Below are 17471 nucleotides of genomic sequence, written 5' to 3' on the forward strand. Positions count from 1 at the left end.
CTCAGTTTCTACATCCATGAAATGGGTACTAACACCACAGGCTCCAAGGTTCGTCTAGACAGAGCCCGTGTGGGAGTCCCTGAGCTGCCCCATGCGATCGTCCTCATACAGGGGAAACGCCCCCTGGGGAACCACGGGTGGCAGCAAGGCCTGAAGAAGAGGCGGCCAGGTGTGGCCACGTCCCGCCCCTGGCACTGGACTGCCGGGCCATGGGCAGGTGGGTCAGGGCTGGGGCCTGGAGGGCAAGCTGGGGTCAGAGGCAGACCCCATGCTGGGCCTTGGCTCGCAGCCTCTGCTGGGAGGTGCAGGACGCACCAGGGTGCTCACTTGGAGGTGGTTCAGGATGGGAAACGCTGTCCTATACAAGTACGCATGCATGCGGCACTGGGCACCTATTCTGCCAGCCACATGATGAGTTTCCAAAGCCCCTTCAAAGACCAGGGACCGCTGGGCAGCGCACTGAGGGCCGGGGCCTGGCGCTTGCCCTGCCTGGGACGGCCGCACCCCTTGTCCCTGGGGTGGCCGGCGGGTCTGGCGCCCCAAGGCTGGCTGCGGTCACTTACAGTCCCCGAGGAGCTCGGCGTCCCGGCCCGCAGGCGGCGATGGCGGGGTGAGTACATCCAGTACCTCCCATCCGTGAACTGGATGGCGGGGGCCGGGCAGGAGGAAGGAGAACAGAGGACAGAGGGTGAGCCAGGGGCGCCAGGCAGCAGACAGCGAGGAGGCGGGGCCGAAGCAGGGATGGGTGGCTCTGCCTGCAGCCTTCTCCACCTGCTCAGATGCACGTGAAGGCCAAAGCTAACTGACCACAGGAACCAAGCCCAGGAAGGGGAGATATGGGGAAGGGCGGTGGGGATGGAGGGGGGTGGGGATGGAGGGTGGGTGCTTGGGGTGGGGGGAGCACATGGAAGAACACAGCTAGGAGCCGGTGGGCTGAGCGTTGGGCCCCCCGCCCGGCACCTGAGCACAGGGAGCAGGCTGTTAGTGTAAAGCAGCGAGGCAGTGGCCATGCTCGCCATAAAAGTCCCCGAGCTAGAGGCCAGGAGGCAGAGCCGGCCAAGCACCCCCACTGGAGTGCAGAGGTGAGGCTGGCCGGTCCACAGAGGAGGGGCACTGGCTTGTAGCACCTGGGGAAGTGACCTGAGGGCCCGCCATCGGTGACTCACTTGACTAGGCGGGGCCGGCCACCCTGGTCCCAGGCACCCACCACACCCCCAGGTCTCAGCTGGTCCCCTTCTGTGTCTGCCGGCGGGAGAGGCAGGAGAGCACAAGTCCTGCTCAGTCAAGGGCACCTTCTTGGCCCATGGCGCGGGCAGCAGGAGCCCACTTGCCCCATGTTCTTGGTCAAGTGCACCTGGCTTTCCGGAAGGTTCTCTGCCCTCCTAGTGGACAGAGCTCACCTGGTAGCTATACACTACCACAAACGTGACGAGCCCTGTCATTTTCACCCTGGAAATGGACCCTGGGGGCGGGCACCTTTGCTGGGTGGTGCGGGGCCTCGGGGGTACTGGGCCTGTGGGAGCGGCAAGAGGTTCCTCACACTGTGATATCCAAACAAGAAGAGAGAGGCTGGATGTGAACCAGTGAGTGTGAGTGTGTGTCTGAGAACACAAATGTGTGTGTATGTGCAAGTGTGAGCACATATGCCTGTGTGTGAACAGGCTGCAAACATGTGAGTGCCTATGCATAACTGTGTGAAAGTGTGTATGTACGTGCATATGAGCACTATGCCCAAGTGTGCGTGAGCACTGTGTGAATGTGAGCACTGTGTGCACGTTGAGTGTGCCTGCTATGTGCACGTGAGCACTGTGTGTACGCGAGTGTGAGCACTGTGTGTACGTGCTGTGTGCATGTGAGCCCTACACATGTGAATGTGTATGTCATGTGAGCACTGTGTGAATCTGAGTGTATGTGCATGTGAGCCCCGTGTACACATTTGTATGCGTGTGAGCACTATGTGTGTGTGCATGTGAGCAGTGTGCACGTGACCACTGTGTATATGTGTGTATGTACGTGAATGTGTGTGTATATGCATGTGTGACCATGTAAACTGTGTGTGTGTGTACCTTGAGTATGTAGGGGTATAACTGTACAGGTGTGCAAATCCGTATGTGCATGTGTCAGTGTGTGTGCATGCACATGTGAACATGTGTGTCTGGTCCATAGGGCCCAGCAATGGGAGCCGTTGTGGGACTTACGAAGTAGATGTCGGTCGCTGGTGCGTCATCCTCGTCCGAGGCCTGGCTAGCAGGCTCTGAGGCCTGGCTGGTGGTTTCTGCTTCCGCTGCGGCTGACGCACAGGCTGAGGGAGCCTCCACCCTGAGGACACGGTAGACAATGCTTGAGTCCAGGGCAGGGCTCTTGGCAGCAACCCCCTCCCCAGATCCCACCTGTGGTCCTCCCGGTTCCTCAATGCCCCAAGATAGTCCACAGGGGATTCAAAGTAAGATTTTACAGGCTATTTTGTTTAAATCAAAACTTAACATAATTAGAAACATGTACTAAGAAGATGAACAAAAAATTCTTAAGTTGTTGGAAGTTGAGAGACTCCTAAATAATTTTTGCCCCCCCCCCCCCTTGGCACTGCTCACATGGGGCCAGACTGTTCTCCGGGGACTGTTCTGTGCACTGTAGGGTGTTGAGCAGCATGACTGGTCTCTGCCCAGTAGCACTGCCCCCCTCCGTGCTGAGAACTACAAATGTCTCCAGATATCACCCATGGCCCCTGGGAGACAAAAATTGTCCCTGGTTGGTTGAGAACCACTGCCTTAGAATAAGAAAAAATTAAAATGAACATGACTATCCATAAGCTGTAAAAAGATGCACTACTTCACATCAAACCCTATGAGATGCAGCCAAAGTAGCACTCAGAGGAAAACACATTGCCTTAAAGGCCCTCCTCATTAAAGAAAGGAAAGAAGGAAGAAAATGAAGCACCCAGCCTAACCTAGGAAAAAAGAAATAAAATAAGCAGTAGGTGGTAGAAGGAATTACTGAAGAGTTGAAAAAAAAAAACACAACAGAAGAAAGAGGAACAAAACCCAGACATCATCATAATTTCTTGCAAGTCCGATAAAGGCTAAGTAAGAGGGCAGAAGAGGCCGACAGGTAACCGACGAGAAGAATCCTAAGATTATTGCTATTAGTTGCTAATCTGGCAGTGCATCTGGAAATCTACAGGAAGCACCATTTCCCAGCCCCCCTGTGATCTCCAATAACCTGCACCTTCTTTTCTCCTTCTCAAGTTAGGAGCCCTGAGGTTTACCTAAGGCTGCCTAGAGTGGACTACATTTTCCAGCCTGCCTTGCTCCCAAGTGTGCCCATGTGACTGAGCCTGGCCAATGGGGTCGGAGTGCAAACTGTCTGTATTCTGATCCCCTTTGACAAGAGGGTGGTTCTCCTCCCCTTCTGCTGGAGGGAATGAGGAAAATGGTGGTGAGGGGCACCTAGGAGTTTGAGGACGGGGAAGATCATGGGAGGGAGCAAGGAGGCAGAAGGGGCTTGGACCCCTGTCACTGTGGAGCTGTTCAAATCCCTGGATGATTGAGAGCTGGTTTCCTCCTCTTGCAGGGACCAGGCCTGAGGTGGGGAAGTGGCCTGGGCAGCGGGGATGACAGCTGGGGCCGAGCGGGCCGGGACAACAGGGGTCAGGGCAGGGCTGCTGGCTGCTTACCCTGCAGCTGCCTCCTTGGGGACCACGATCTCCACGCTGCACGTGGGCTCCACCTGCACCGTGATCTGCTGCAGGTCCTCCTCCACAGGCACCTCCTCCTGAGGCCTGAGGGCAGTGGGCACGTGGGCACTGTGCACGTGTGTGCATGTACAGGAATGTGTGAGGGTGTATGTGTGTGCCCATGTAAACGGTGTATGTGAGTGTGTACCTTGAGTATGTAGGAGGGTGTGACTGTACAGGTGTATGCAAGCCCATATGGGCATGTGTGTCAGTCAGGGTCCCTCCTCGACCCTCCACCCTGATCCCCGGTTGCAGGAAAGCCCATGTGAGGTGCTGTGTGTGGCCACCCCTTGGCCAGCACCCTGAGCTTCCTCAGGTTGAGCCTGGTCTCCTCCAGCTGTTACACCCAGCCCAGGACTGCAGGGCACAGGAACCACCCGTCTGGGGCCCATGACTGGACAGAGCAGGAAGCCTAGGGGAGGGGGAGTGAGAGGAGGAGACAGGGCAGGGGAGCCTCACCGGCCATCGTGTCCCGAGGACTGAGTACGTCGCCTGTGGAGACAGAGTGGGTGAGGGGAGAGCACGCCTCACCCAGCGCCACCGGCCTCCCCCCACGTGCTCCTGCCCAGGGAGGCTGCAGATGTCAGGAGCCCTGCGGCCTCTTGCTCACCTGTAGCGCGGCTGCTCTGACGTCTCAGAGGGTGACCGCTCGGGAATGGAGAGGGAGGTGGATGATAGGGTTGTGGCAATGGAGGCGGTAGTGGCTTCTTCAAAGGAGGGCGGCGTGCAGGGCAGCAGGTCGGGCCGGCCTGCGGAGGGGACCGGACGCTCAGCACCACACCAAGGCCCAGTGTTCTGCCTTCACACACGGCTCACCCATGCTGCCCACAGCCCAGCCCACCAGCAACTGCCCTTCCTTCTGCAAACTTGGTGGCACACTGCCCCGGTCCCTCCACACCCACAGTCGTCAACACCAGGGCTGGAGGGAGCTGCCAGGGCCGCAGGCAAACACTTCACCTGTCTGGCATCTCAGCACCCCTCTGTGGCAGGGGCTGTGGCCGCCCCGGTGGTGCCTTCAGTGCTGGTTTCCCTGCCCCGGGCCCGGGCTTAGCTGCCCCACGCCCTGGTGGCTCTGCAGACCCTATGAGGCGTGGTTACCTTCATCCTCTAGCGTGGGGTAGCTGCGGGCCCCCCGCAGGTCGTACTGAGCCTCCTCCCGCTCACTGGGGATCTGGCTGGCTGAGAAGGCAGCCGTGGGCCCAAGGGGCTTGACGGCCAGCAGGGCACCACGCCCCTTCTTGGACGGTGAGGACTTCAGGGCTGTGGAGGGAGGGTGGTCAGCACCGGCAGCCCTGGGACAGGCCTCGCCCACATGGGGGGCTGCTTGCCTCACTTTATGCTGAGAAGGGAACTGAGATATGAGACAGGAGTCGCCAGCCTGCAGTCACATAGCAGGACGGGGCAGAGCGGCACTCAAGCCCAGACAGCCTGGCTCCAGGGCCCTGGATCACGCCCACCAGGGCTAGCACTGTGAAGTCACCACTGTCCTACGAGGCACGGCTGGCAGTCAGGGAGGCCCCGAGCACCCCCACAGCCTCGAAGTCACACAAGCAGCGGGACAGAGACCCTTGGCCTCCCCAGCCTCCTGTCTCCACCCTAGGTCGTGCCCAGCGATGGGGCTCAGGTGACTTACAGGAATTCTTCCGGAAGACCGTGTTGCTCATGAACTTGAAGAAGCGCTCAGCATAGAAGCTGGGGCGGTGGACGGAGACTGTGTCCTAGAAGGGAAGCAGGGGGTGTGGAAGGTGAGAGGATGCAGGGCCACATGGCTGTCACCCCCCCCAGTGTCTCGGCACCCTTCCCTGATGACGTTCCTGCACAAGCTGTCTCATTTCACATCCATCACGTCCTTTTCCCAATCCCCTCCCCGAGCCCTATCCCTCCATCACTCTTGCTCAGGGAGCCAAGCTGCTGGGAGGACACAAGGCACAGCGCTGGGCCGGATCCCTGGGTGCCGGGCCAGAGAGGGGTACCTTCTATCCAGAAAGGGGCGGGGCAAAACTATAGAGATGGAAAGCGACTGGGGGCCCTGCGGATGGAGTGCTGGGCACTCTGAAGGCAGTGAGACAACTCTGCATGGGGGCATACGATGTCATGCATTTCTCAGAACCCACAGGGCTGGGCAACACCAAGAGTGAATCCCAAAGAAAACTATGGGTGTGGCTAACAGGGATGTGTCGATATTGGCTCCTCAGCCACAGACAATGGACAACAGGGATGCAAGACACAGCCCCCACCCATCTGTCCACAGAAGCCTGAGTGTTGCTAGGAAGCTGAGCAGGTTTCAAGCGGCTTCCAGACTCAGACAGACTAGGAAGAAAGGCCTGGAGCTCGACTTCAGACAACTAGCCTATGAAAACCCTGTGAATCACAAAGGTCCAATAAGCAACTGATCACGTGGGGGAGGCAGGGGGCAGTGCTGGACTGAGCTGCGTTCCGTTAACGTTGTGTGGGGCCGACTCCACGGCAATGAACGATAGCAACATTAATAATGGGGGGGGGGCAGGCAGCGTGCGGGGGTGGGGTGGGGAGGAGGATGTGGGCTCAGGTGCTGCTCAGTTTTCTGTAAATCCCAAACTGCTAAAAATTAAAGTCTGTTAGAATAAAAAGTAAGTGTCATGGCTAATATCTCTCAAGAAAAAGGAAGGAAAAGCCAAGCACAGCATGTGAGGGTTGTTGGAAGGGGGTCCAAGATCTTAGCAGAGATCAGGGGCTGCTGCCTCCAGGGAGGAGCTGGATCGTGGGGACAGGGTGAGGAGGCTTGTTTGACTATGTGGTCGCCCCTTAGTATCTGCAGTCCCCAGCACTAAGATCCACAGATGCTTGAGTCCTGTGTATAACATGGCACAGTATTTGCACATACCTAGGCAGCCCCCCGTGTTTTAAACCATCTCTAGATGACTATAAGTCATATATGCTATGAGATCATCACTTCACACTAGGAAGCCTTGGAGGGACTGCTCTGACCACTTAAGTTGTTTCCCTGTATTTTTTATGTGTGATCTGTGAGTAAAAGAACCATTCAAGGAAGTAAATGAATAAGTTGCTGGTGGCGTTATTGAGGGGATTTTGACTCATGGTGACTTCATGTGACAAAGTAGAACTGCCCCCTAAGATTTTCTAGGCTGTCATCTTCATGGAGCAGAGTGCTGGGTCTTCCCTACATCACCACGGAGTGGGTTCAAACCGACCACCTTGTGGTGGATATTAACCATGTGCCACCAAGGCTACTTAAATGACCGAGTGTTGTTGTTGTTGTTTGCCATTGAGTCGGACCCGACTCATAGCGACCCCTCCTTGGGTTTCCAAGGCAGTATCACTACGGAAGTAGATTGCCCCATCTTTCTTCCGAGGAGTGGCTGGTGGGTTTGAACTGCCAGCCTTCTGGTTAGCAGTCAAGTGCCTTAGCTACTATGCTACCAGAGCTCCCAAATGACTGAGTAGAGGTTAAAAATTAAGAAGCCTTCTAATTTAGGACCTTGCAAACTCAGGCAGCTGTCTGCTTTGTAAGTAAAGTTTTATTGGCACACAGCTGTGTCCACTCCTTTAAGGACCTTCCCAATACAGATTCTGGAAAATCCTGTCTAGGATCTCCAAAGCCTCCTCTGAGGGGCCAGGAGGGGGAGTGAGGGGTGGTTTGGTGGGACCTTGGATTCTGCAGACTGTAGCCGCACAAATATTCCTCAACACTTTAATAAGAGATAGCATGGTGCTGTCCTCCGGTGCTTGTAGCTGGTTGGGGGTGGGGCCCTTCAGCGGGGCGTGGTCTTGTGCCCTGAGGCTGGAACCAGCTGGATAGGGCTCATGGCTGGCTTGGGCTCTGGCTGCAGATGGTACCAACTGTTTGGCCCACACAGTGTCGGCCCTCGCATGTCTTTTAAGTTTTAAAGAACAGGTTGCCAACATTTACTGTAACATTTACATGCTGATTTAGTTTTTCTGGGAGAATTGAGAAGTTCTGGCCACGATGGGCCCAAGTCTCCAAGCCGAAACAGTCAGAGATGAGTGGTACTGTCCCCTGAATGGGGTGGATATCTTCTAACCAACCACAGTGCCCACAGGCCCCCATCCCATATTCTGGAATGGTGTTTGGTGGCCTGGCCCCCGACATATGTGAATACAGACATACCATGGAGACACTGGCGGGTTTGGTTCCAGACTACCGCAATATAAAGCAAGTAAGTACTGCAATAAAGCAAGTCACAGAAACTTTTTGGTCTCCCAGTGCATGTAAAAGTTATGTTTACACAGTATTGTTGTCTATGAAGGAGCTCTGGTGGCACAGCAGTTACAGCACTCAGCTGCTAACCCCAAGGTTGGCAGTTTGAACCCACTGGCTGCTCCATGGAAGAAAGATGAGATCTGCTTCCATAATGATTGACAGCCTTGGAAAGCCTCTGAGGCAGTTCCTCTGTCCTCTAGGGGCGCTGTGAGTCAGAATCTACTCCAAGGCAGTGGGTTTGGTTTGGGCTTTGTTTCCGTGGAGCTCTTGTGGTGTAGTGCCTAAGACATTTGATTGCTACCCAGAAGGCTGGCGGTTCAAACCTACCAACCACTCCTTGCAAGGAAGGTTGGGCAATCTACTTCCGTAGTGACACTGCCTCGGAAACCCAAGGAGGGGTCGCTAAGAGTCAGATCCGACTTGAGAGCAATGGGTTTGCTTCTGTGATTGACAGCCTTGGAAACCCTGTAGGGCAGTTCCACTCTGTCCTCTAGGGGGACTGTGAGTCAGAATCGACTCCCAGCAGTGGGTGTGGTTTGGGCTTTGCTTTTGTGAAGATTGACAGCCTTGGAAACCCTGTGAGGCAGTTCCACTCTGTCCTCTAGGGGCACTGTGAATTGGAATCGACTCCACAGCAGTGGATGTGTTTTTCGGTTTTGGTTATATTCCAGTTTGTTGGTTCACGAAGTAACCACAGGCAGTTGGAAAAATGGCACCAATAGACTTGCTTGTAAAAAACGCAGTAGCTACAGGGTGCGATAAAATGAAATATGCTTGTAAACTGCTCCTTGGGAATCCTGCCAAACTCAGCCTGGGGGTCTGCTCCTCCGGGAAGTCTTCCCTACCCCTCTCTGAACGGGCAGGCCCAAGTCTCCTCCTGGGCTGCCTGCAGCTCTGCTTCTTGGCCATGACTGCTGGGGGTGCTGTGGCCACCTGGGCAGGGGACCCCCATGGCACAGCACCTCCAGGAGAGGGCAGAACGAATGAATGAGTGAATGACGCTCACCCCGTCGTGGACGAGGGCCTTCCAGGTGTGTTCCAGCTTCTTGATGAACCTGCAGAGAGAAGCAGTGTCCAGCACATCAGCCCTGCCCCCTGGTGCGGGAGCTCTCACCCAGGAAGTTCTGGCCTGAAGAGGGGGCGATGTCTGGGGCCACTGTGGGGTGTCACAATTGGGGGGGGTGCGACTGGCATTGAGTGGGTGGAGGCCATGGATACTGCTCAATACCCTACAGTGCACAGGACAGCCCACCCCAGATAAGGATCCAGGCCCGATGTCAGCTGTCAGGGAGGGACCCTGATCCGAAGAAATGAGGCCTGTTGGCAGCTCGGCCAAAAGCCCAGCTTCCTCCTTCCTGTCTCCCCCTTCCTGCCCCACAGCTCCCGCCACCACCGCCCTGGGGAGGAAGTGGGAGCACATGAGCTTAGCCCTCCTGGTGGGGACAAACAGGCCGAGGCCTTCCCAGAGTGCCCTTCCCTTCCTCTGTTCCCAGCCCAGGCTGTGTCCGGTTCCTGTTGCTGCAGGAGTCTGCCTACAGCATACCTGCTGTTGCAAGAATACCTCCTCCTCCAGGCAGCCTCCCTGGGTGCCCCTTAGTTAGGGGTGGGGCAGGGGGAGGGAGGGGCGCCAGTCAGTACATACCCCCACGAAACCCATCCCTGGGGTGTGCTGGGCACCCTGCCCTGTGCATCCCCATCTGGGGCCCTCGGCAGAAACAATGGATTGGCACTTTTCACAGAGGACACTCACTGCAGGGGACAGGGCCCGTTGAGGGGCAAGAGACGCAGTGGGACAGTGATAGTACGATCAGAAGGAGCCCACTTTTACATGAAAAAAGAAGGAGCAGGAGCAGAAATCACCAAATGCCAAATCCTAATGTCCTTTCTGGGGTGGGGGGATGTGGACGGAGTGGGCCTTCTGCCTTGACAGCCCATCCTTCTAACATGTCCCAATAAGGATGAAAAACGTTCATTGTCGTGAGCTTGCAAAGTGTAAGATGTGAATGACGAGGTCACCTATCACCCCAAATTTAAGCAGCATTACCAGTAGGAACCACCACCTGTCTGTCAGTTCTGTCATACTATGGGAGGCTGTGTGTTGTTGAGACGGAGGAAGCTATGCCACTGGTATTTCAAATACCAACAAGGTCACCCAAAGTGGATGGGTTTTAGCAGAGCCTCCAGAATCAGCCAGACCAGGAAGAAAGGCCTGGCCATCCACTTCTGAACCTGAGCCAGTGAAGACCCTGTGGATCCCAACAGAACACTGCTGGATCCGGTGCTGGATCTGGTGCTGGAAGAGGAGCCCCTGGGCTGGAAGGCACTTGAAATACACAGTAGCTGCAACCATGGGCTTGAGCAGCCCAGTAACCGTGCAGGTGGCACAGGGCTGGGCAGGGCTCTGTTCTGTGTGCATGGGGTCACCACGAGTCAGAGCTGACCTGAGGGCACCACCCCCACCACCAGGAGCCCTGACAGCACGGTGCCTAAGGCACCTGACTGCTAAGCAAAAGGCTGGCAGTTCAAACTCACCAGCACTGCTCGGAAGGAAGGTTGGGCAATCTACTTCCGTAGTGATACTGCCTCAGAAACCCAAGGAGGGGTCGCTATGAGTCGGGGCCGACTTGAGGGCAAATAACCACCACCACCACCACCACCACCACCACCACCACCACCACCAGTGGGACTGGGGGTCTGTTCCTTCCAGGCTTTTCCATACATGTCTCCCATGTGGGAAAGAACACGGCACACACTATTAATCGAGATACAGGTCAGAGTGTTTCTGTGTGCAGTAAACACTTCAGAGGTGGCTTCCTTCACAGCCGAAAGCACCCGCCTTGTTCTCGGGCGTGCAGTAAACTGAAACCAAACCTGCAGCTGTCAAGGCGACTCCCGCCTTAGGCCCACACCCTGGGTGTCAGAGCACAGCTGGGCTCCAGGGGGTTTGTAACGGCTGATCTTAAGGAAGTAGACTGCCAGGGCTTTCCAATTCTGGGTGGACTTGAACCTCCAACTTTTTGGTCAGCAGCTGAACACTCAATGGTTTGCAGCACCCTGGGACACAGTAGGTGCTCAACAAACACAGCTGTGTAAGAGAATGCTAGCCCACTGATCGACACTCTGGACCTGGATCCTGATCAAAAGGGGTAAAACTGTGGAACAGAATTTGGAATTCTCATGGAATCCAGATTTTCTGGAGCCCTAGAGGCTAGATGAACTCCTAAAACTGCTGTCCTGAGATAAAGTCTTTAAACCGCAAACCAAAAACATCCCCTGAAGTCTCCTTTAAACCAAATGATAGTTTAGCTGAACTGGTAAGGAGTATCTACCTTGAGCAGTGTGCTCTGTTAAGATCTACTGCTGTGGGATCAAACTGACAACAGCAACTTGCAAGGTGCGATGAGGAGCTTAGGGGCCATGAGCTTATGCTGATGGGGAGGAACAGTAAGAGAAAGAAGGGACAGTGGCTGCACACCCTGAAGACCGTCGTCCACGTCACTGAATTGCACAGGGAGAAACTCTGATTGGTGTGTGTTCTGCTGGGTAGATTCTCAACAACAAATAATGAAAATAAATGAGAAACTACCTGTCCCCCGCCACATGGTGGGTGTCATACGATCACCCACCTGACACACCTGAGCACCTCGACTGTAATGGTTTTGGCACATGGAACTGGGATGGTGATTTCTGAAATGTTCTCTAGAAGTGAGGTCCCTGGGGTGAGGGTTGTTATGGGGTGAACTGTGTCCCTGAAAGAGAGATGACAAAGCCTAATCCTGGTACCTGTGAGTGTCAACTTGTTTGGAAAGAGGGTGTACCTGTGAGTGTCAACTTGTTTGGAAAGAGGGTGGTCGTGATGTCATTTTAAAAAGACATCATTTTAACATGAAGCAGGGGGCCCTAATCCAAGATGAGGGTGTCCTCAGAAGGGCGAGCAGACAGACACACACACAGGGAAAGCACCAGGTGAAGATGGGGCAGAGACTGGAGCGATGCGTCTACAAGCCCAGGGACGCCAAGGGTCACCGGCAACACCAGGAGGAAAGAGAGTGGCCTGAGACAGGTCTGCCCACAGAGCCTCCGACAGCATGGCCCTGTGACACCTGATCTCACTTCGGGCCTCAGAACTGTGAGGGGCATGCTGCTGTTTAAGGCCATCTAGGACGTGACACTTTGTTACAGCAGCCACAGGACGCGTGCATGGAGCTCCAAAGGGAAGCCAAGCAGGCGCCTTCCAGAAGGTGAAGGAAGGTCTGAAGCAGAAGCTGCAAGTGTGGCTGTTTCCAGGGGGCAGGGTGGCCATGATGGCGGGTGCCATGGAGACACAGAGGCATGGTAGAGGGCAGGGGCAGGTATGCGGATCAGGGTCAGAGGCTAGGGTGCAGGGTCAGGGGTCAATGCCAGAGGTTGGGGAAAGGGTCAGAGCCAATGGCTGTGGCAGGGTCAGGGTCAGTGGTGGGGGTGGGGCCAAGGGGTCAGGGTGGGGTGGGGGTGGGCTCAGCACCCACCTGTAGGACTGCAGGATGTCGATGATGCCAATGTGCAGCAGCAGGCGCTCGCCGCGGCCATTCACAGCAGGGATCCCGCCCATCCTGAAGGAGAGTTCAAGAGGGGCGGTCAGCACCCACGGGAGGGTAGGGGCCATCTGCTGCGGGCCCAACTGCAGTGGGCTGGGACGGTGGTGGGCCAGGACCCCCTGTGTTGGGGGGCCATACCTAGCCCAGGACTCAGCAACAGGGAGACAGGGTGGGAGGGGAAGAGACAGGGAAGGAGGGAGCAGCAGGGAGTAGGGCCTTAGGAGCCTCCTCTGGGGGCTCAAGAGTCCATGCAGCCCCCTAAAAGCAACAACTTCGCTGGACCTGGGAGAGGATCTCGGCCCCTGGGAGCCCCTGCACCAGTGTGGGCTCCAAAGCTCCTCCCGGACCTCACGAGTCCAAAGCTGCAGATACTGGTACTGCCTGGGGTCTTATGTGCACACAGCCTCCTGCATGCACACATGTGCACACACACACTCCTGCATGAACACACACACACATGCACTCAGAGTGCATTCATGTACACGCACACTTATGCACACATGTGCAGTCACATGTGTATACATTCCTACACACACACGCACACTCCTGCATACATGCACATACAAGCACAAGCACGCAGATGTGCATTTGTGCACACGTGCACATTCATACATATACACTCGTACGTATGCACACACTCCTACATGCACACACACAAGTGCTTGTACACATGCATTCACACACATGTACACTGGGACATGCACACACACTTGTACACACATGCATGTTCTCACGCACATACAAACGTGCACTCCCGGGTGCACACGCGCTCCCGGCTGGGCCACCAGGAATTCTGGATGCAGCCTAAGGATTAATCACAGCGCTTGGCATCATGTCTGCACACGCCCCGCCCAGCAGGTTAGTGAGGTCACACCTCGGCGGCCACCCTGAGACCACCCACTGGGTTTCACTCGCTCACTCCATGCAGTGCTCACCTGCGCCCCCAGCCTCTCCCTGCTGGGGCCCCGCTCAGACCCTACAAAGGCAGAGATGGTCTGAGGGTGGGCTGTGGCCACCTCACCTGATTCCTCTGCCTCCACAGCTCCCCTCTCTTAGCTTTCACCTCCTGGTCTGCAAATGGGGCGCTGCCACTTCCTCCTGCAGGCCCCCATGAGGAAGCGGGCCCCAGCCTGGCCCCTGGCTCTCAGCTAGGTGGCTAGGCCCCCGCTGTGCACTGTGTGCTTCTGCGTATGAGGGGCATGGGCCATGGCTGGGGGTGTTTGAGGAGTTGTGGGGGGGTGCTGGCATCAAGTAGGCGGAGGCCAGGGATGCTGCTCAACACCCTACGAAGTACAGGACACCCCTAAGGATCCGGGCCCCACGTCAGCAGTGCTGAAAGGGAACAAGCCTGAGTAATTACTTGATAAAATATCTGCGTCTGGTCCCTGCTTACGTGTGTACCAGAATAAGCTCCCAAGGGGTCAGACGGTGTAAACCAGGGGAGCCCCTGTGACTCCCTCCTCTCTCCTCCCCACTCAGTGTGTGGATTTAAATGTAGGCAGCGTCCTGGGACCTCAGGAGATCAGAGGCTTATGGGACACAGAGTCTCTTGAGGTCAGGGGAATCCCCTAAGTCCAGGGCCCTCATCTGGGTGATTCTGTGCCCGCAGAGGACACTGGGTGGTATGTGGGGACATCTGTGGATGTCAGAACTAAGGGGTGCTGCTGGCCTCGAGTGGGTGGAGGCCAGGGGTGCTGCTCAGCCGCTCCAGTGCCCAGACGGCCCCACCCCAGGGAGGGGCCCGGCCCGTGCCAGCAGTGCCAGCACTGCCAAGGGGCGGGAACCTTCAAGTCTATTTCCCTGGTGAAACCCAAGCCCTTCGAGGGAGGCGTCCAGCCCAGGGACAGCCCGGAAGCGTCAGCCAGTAGAACCACTGAGGGTTTTTCTCCTAACTCTATCGTGTCTCTGGTTTCCCACCTTTTATCTCTGTGGCAATCAATTTTGTAATCCTGCCCCTTTGTGGACTTTGGTCTTTGTACCTTGCTAAAAAAGGAAGCTTTCCCTTCCCCAGATCGTTGTGAGCTTGTCTGGTATTAACACGTCACACCATCACAGCTTTGCTTTGTGGGCACGGTAGTGGTCTGTGCGCCTCATCCACCTGCCGGTCCATCCAGCTGCCTCGTGGTTACATCCCCAGGCCTGGAACCACATGGACTTGCTCCTCTGACCCTCACAGTAGCCCAGGGACAAGGCCACTCTTCTGGTTTTACCGGTGAGACCAACAAGACACAGCGAACTTTCTGGACTCTGCCCTGATCTTGATCGACTGTGTGGCAGCCCTCCCTATTTTCACAGGTGTTAGGACCACACTGTGTCCCCAGAAACGTGTTGACTCCTTGGCCCTCAGAACCTGTAGAACGACCCTGTTTGGAAATAGGGTTTCTTGTGTCATGTTAATGAGGTCACCCCAGGGTGGGGGCCCCAACCCTATCCTTTCTGAGAAGCAGAGCAAACACGCAGATGCATGAGACATACATGCGGAAGGACAGACCACGGGGCACTTCTGGAGCCACCAACAAGGCAGGCCACCCCAGAGCCATGCTCCGGATTCTGACTTCTGGCCCCTTGAATTGCAAAAAGTAACTTCTGTGCTTTAGGGCCAACCACTCGTGGTGCCTTTGTTACGGCAGCACTGGGACACCAAGACACCTGGCCAAGGGAAAGGCAACCACCGAGGGACCAGGGCCTCTGGGGGACCTACACCCACAGTGGTGGTGGGCTGGAGCAGGCAGGCGTGCACACTTCGGCCGGGACACAGGCTAAGACGGGGCTGGGGCGGGGGACATTGGAAGGCCCTTGCCAGCCCCCCCCCACCCGGCACCTACGTGTCGTCCGTCTCGATGGCCTCGCCACGTGCAGCCCCACCCTGGATGGACTCCATGGCCGTGGAATAGAGCGCCTTCTGGCCCACGGGCCGCTTCTCGTCAGCAGTGCTCTGGGCGCCCTCGGCCTGGCGCTCGCGTTCCTGCTGGTCGATGTTGTGTACGCCCAGGAGCAGGCTGTAGTCCATGATCTTGAAGCTCTCCAGCACCTGCGGGCGGGGGACAGTCAGGGGGACGCGTGCTGCCCCCCACCTCGCCCCCCACCTCCTACACACCAATGTCACTGCGCTCTGCATCTGAGTGATCTTCATACCACCCCCCCAGGCCCCCGAACCCCCCATCATGATGCCCATTTTCACACAGCAGGAGGCCAAGGGCAGAGCAGGCAGCGGTAGGGGTCCCCTGAGACCACAGGCTCCTCCTCACCAGGCAGTCACGCTGCAGCGTCTTGACGAGGGCGCTGAAGGTGTCGGCGTCCAGCATGAGGCCCTCGGGCATGTCCTGGATGAAGTCCAGGTCCTTGTAGGTGGGGATGCTCTTCTCCTTCTCCTTCTTGCTGGCCCGCCGCTTGTACGTGGAGCCCTTGAGGTCAAACTTGAGGTGCATCTTGACCACGCGCGGCAAGATATTGTTCATCACCACCACACGGATGTTCTTGCCCCCCGACTGCACACAGTACAGCCCGTAGAACTTGGGCAGCAGCGTCCGTGGGTTCTGGTTGAGGTTCTGGGGGGTGGGGAGGGGAAGGGCGGGAGCTTCAGGGCCCCACACTCGGGCCCCCGCACAACCCACACATGCCAACCTGGCCCCTGCTAAGTCCCACCTTGGCAGTCAGGTGCAGGCCGCCACAGGAAGTCCTTTCTGGCCTCCCAGAGCACCCGACTTCACACAGCTGACAGCTCACTGAATACTGGAGGAAGTCCTTTCTGGCCTCCCAGAGCACCCGACTTCACACAGCTATGACGGCTCACTGAATACTGGTCTGCACTAGAAGGCCCAGGAAGGTCTATTCTACACAAAGCGGGGCCCAGGGGGATGGCCCTCCTGGTGGGCGGGGACCGGGACACAAGCGTACACGTGTACTTGCACACACGCACCCCCGTGCGAGCACTAGAACCCCCAGGGCTGAGGGACATCACAGGGGGCCGATGTGGTCTTCTCGATGTGAATCACTAGCACACGGGAGTGGGATGGCACTGACGGGCAGCTTGGGTGGCTGGGCCTTTGTGAGGCACCAGCTGGCGCCCGGCCCCTCCTCCCCCGCGCCTGAGTCACTGCCAGCAGAGCTGGAACCCACACCATGTGGCCTGAGACCCACAGATCACAAAGGGCATCCGGGGTGAGCACAGAGGAGGGCCGATGCCCAGCGTAGACCCTGCCAGGAGGTGGGCAGTTACTGCACACTTGACAGAGGAGCGCTCTGGTGGAAGGACCCCACTGGTGAGTCTCCAGTGACCAAGATCTCTCATCAGCCTGCCCAGCAAGGTGGGTCATTCCCTGGGGACCCCGTTTGTTCCTGCAGGTTTGGGGGGAGTTGGGGCCAAGCAGAGTTGTTCAGTATATGGAGGGGAGGGGCCACAGGCCAAGAGGAGCTACTCAGTGTGCAGAAGGAGCAGGGCCTGAGCTGAGTGGGCTGCTGTGCGTGTGGAGGGCAGAGGAGCTGGGCTGAGCGGAATCCTTGTGTGCGGAGGGGAGAGGAAGGCCGGCTGAGTGTGTGCGGAGGGGAGAGGAAGGCCGGCTGAGTGTGTGCAGGGGAGAGGAAGGCCGGCTGAGTGGAGCTGCTGTATGTGTGGAGGGAGGAGGAGCTGGGCGGAGTGGACTCTTTGTGTGTGGGGGGAGAAGAAGGCCGGCTGAGTGGAATTTGTGTGTGGGGGAGAAAGAAGTGGGCCTGCTGCAGCTGTTCAGCCAGCAGAGGGGAGAGGAAACTGGGCTGAGTGGAGGTGTTTAGTGTGTGTGGGAGGACTACCAGGGTTCCATCCCCGTGGAACTGCTCTGTGTCAGAGGGAGGTGGCAGTTGGGGTTGAGCAGAATTGCTGTGTGTGTGGAGGGAGGAGGGAGCCGGGCTGAGAGGAACCGCTGTGTGTGTGGAGGGAGGAGGGAGCCGGGCTGAGAGGAAC

The 17471-nt window shown here is 57.0% G+C and overlaps 1 protein-coding gene across 1 annotated transcript in view; it reads right to left on the reverse strand.

Moving 5' to 3' along the window:
- The window catches only part of PIP5K1C (phosphatidylinositol-4-phosphate 5-kinase type 1 gamma), a 62422-nt gene that overhangs the window by 7784 nt on the left and 37167 nt on the right, over positions 1-17471 (reverse strand). The window contains exons 7-17 of the mRNA XM_042782333.1: positions 15781-16080; positions 15358-15563; positions 12464-12547; positions 8962-9010; positions 5367-5451; positions 4832-4993; positions 4344-4482; positions 4193-4225; positions 3674-3778; positions 2199-2319; positions 564-641 (exon numbers count right to left, since the gene is read on the reverse strand). Of these exons, the coding sequence (XP_042638267.1) occupies positions 564-641; positions 2199-2319; positions 3674-3778; positions 4193-4225; positions 4344-4482; positions 4832-4993; positions 5367-5451; positions 8962-9010; positions 12464-12547; positions 15358-15563; positions 15781-16080 (1362 nt within the window). The remainder of the gene's footprint in view (positions 1-563; positions 642-2198; positions 2320-3673; positions 3779-4192; positions 4226-4343; positions 4483-4831; positions 4994-5366; positions 5452-8961; positions 9011-12463; positions 12548-15357; positions 15564-15780; positions 16081-17471) is intronic.

This window comes from Orycteropus afer, unplaced genomic scaffold (assembly GCF_000298275.1).
Source record: "Orycteropus afer afer isolate SDZICR_OR568_19922 unplaced genomic scaffold, OryAfe1.0 scaffold00291, whole genome shotgun sequence".
Classification (NCBI taxonomy): domain Eukaryota; kingdom Metazoa; phylum Chordata; class Mammalia; order Tubulidentata; family Orycteropodidae; genus Orycteropus; species Orycteropus afer.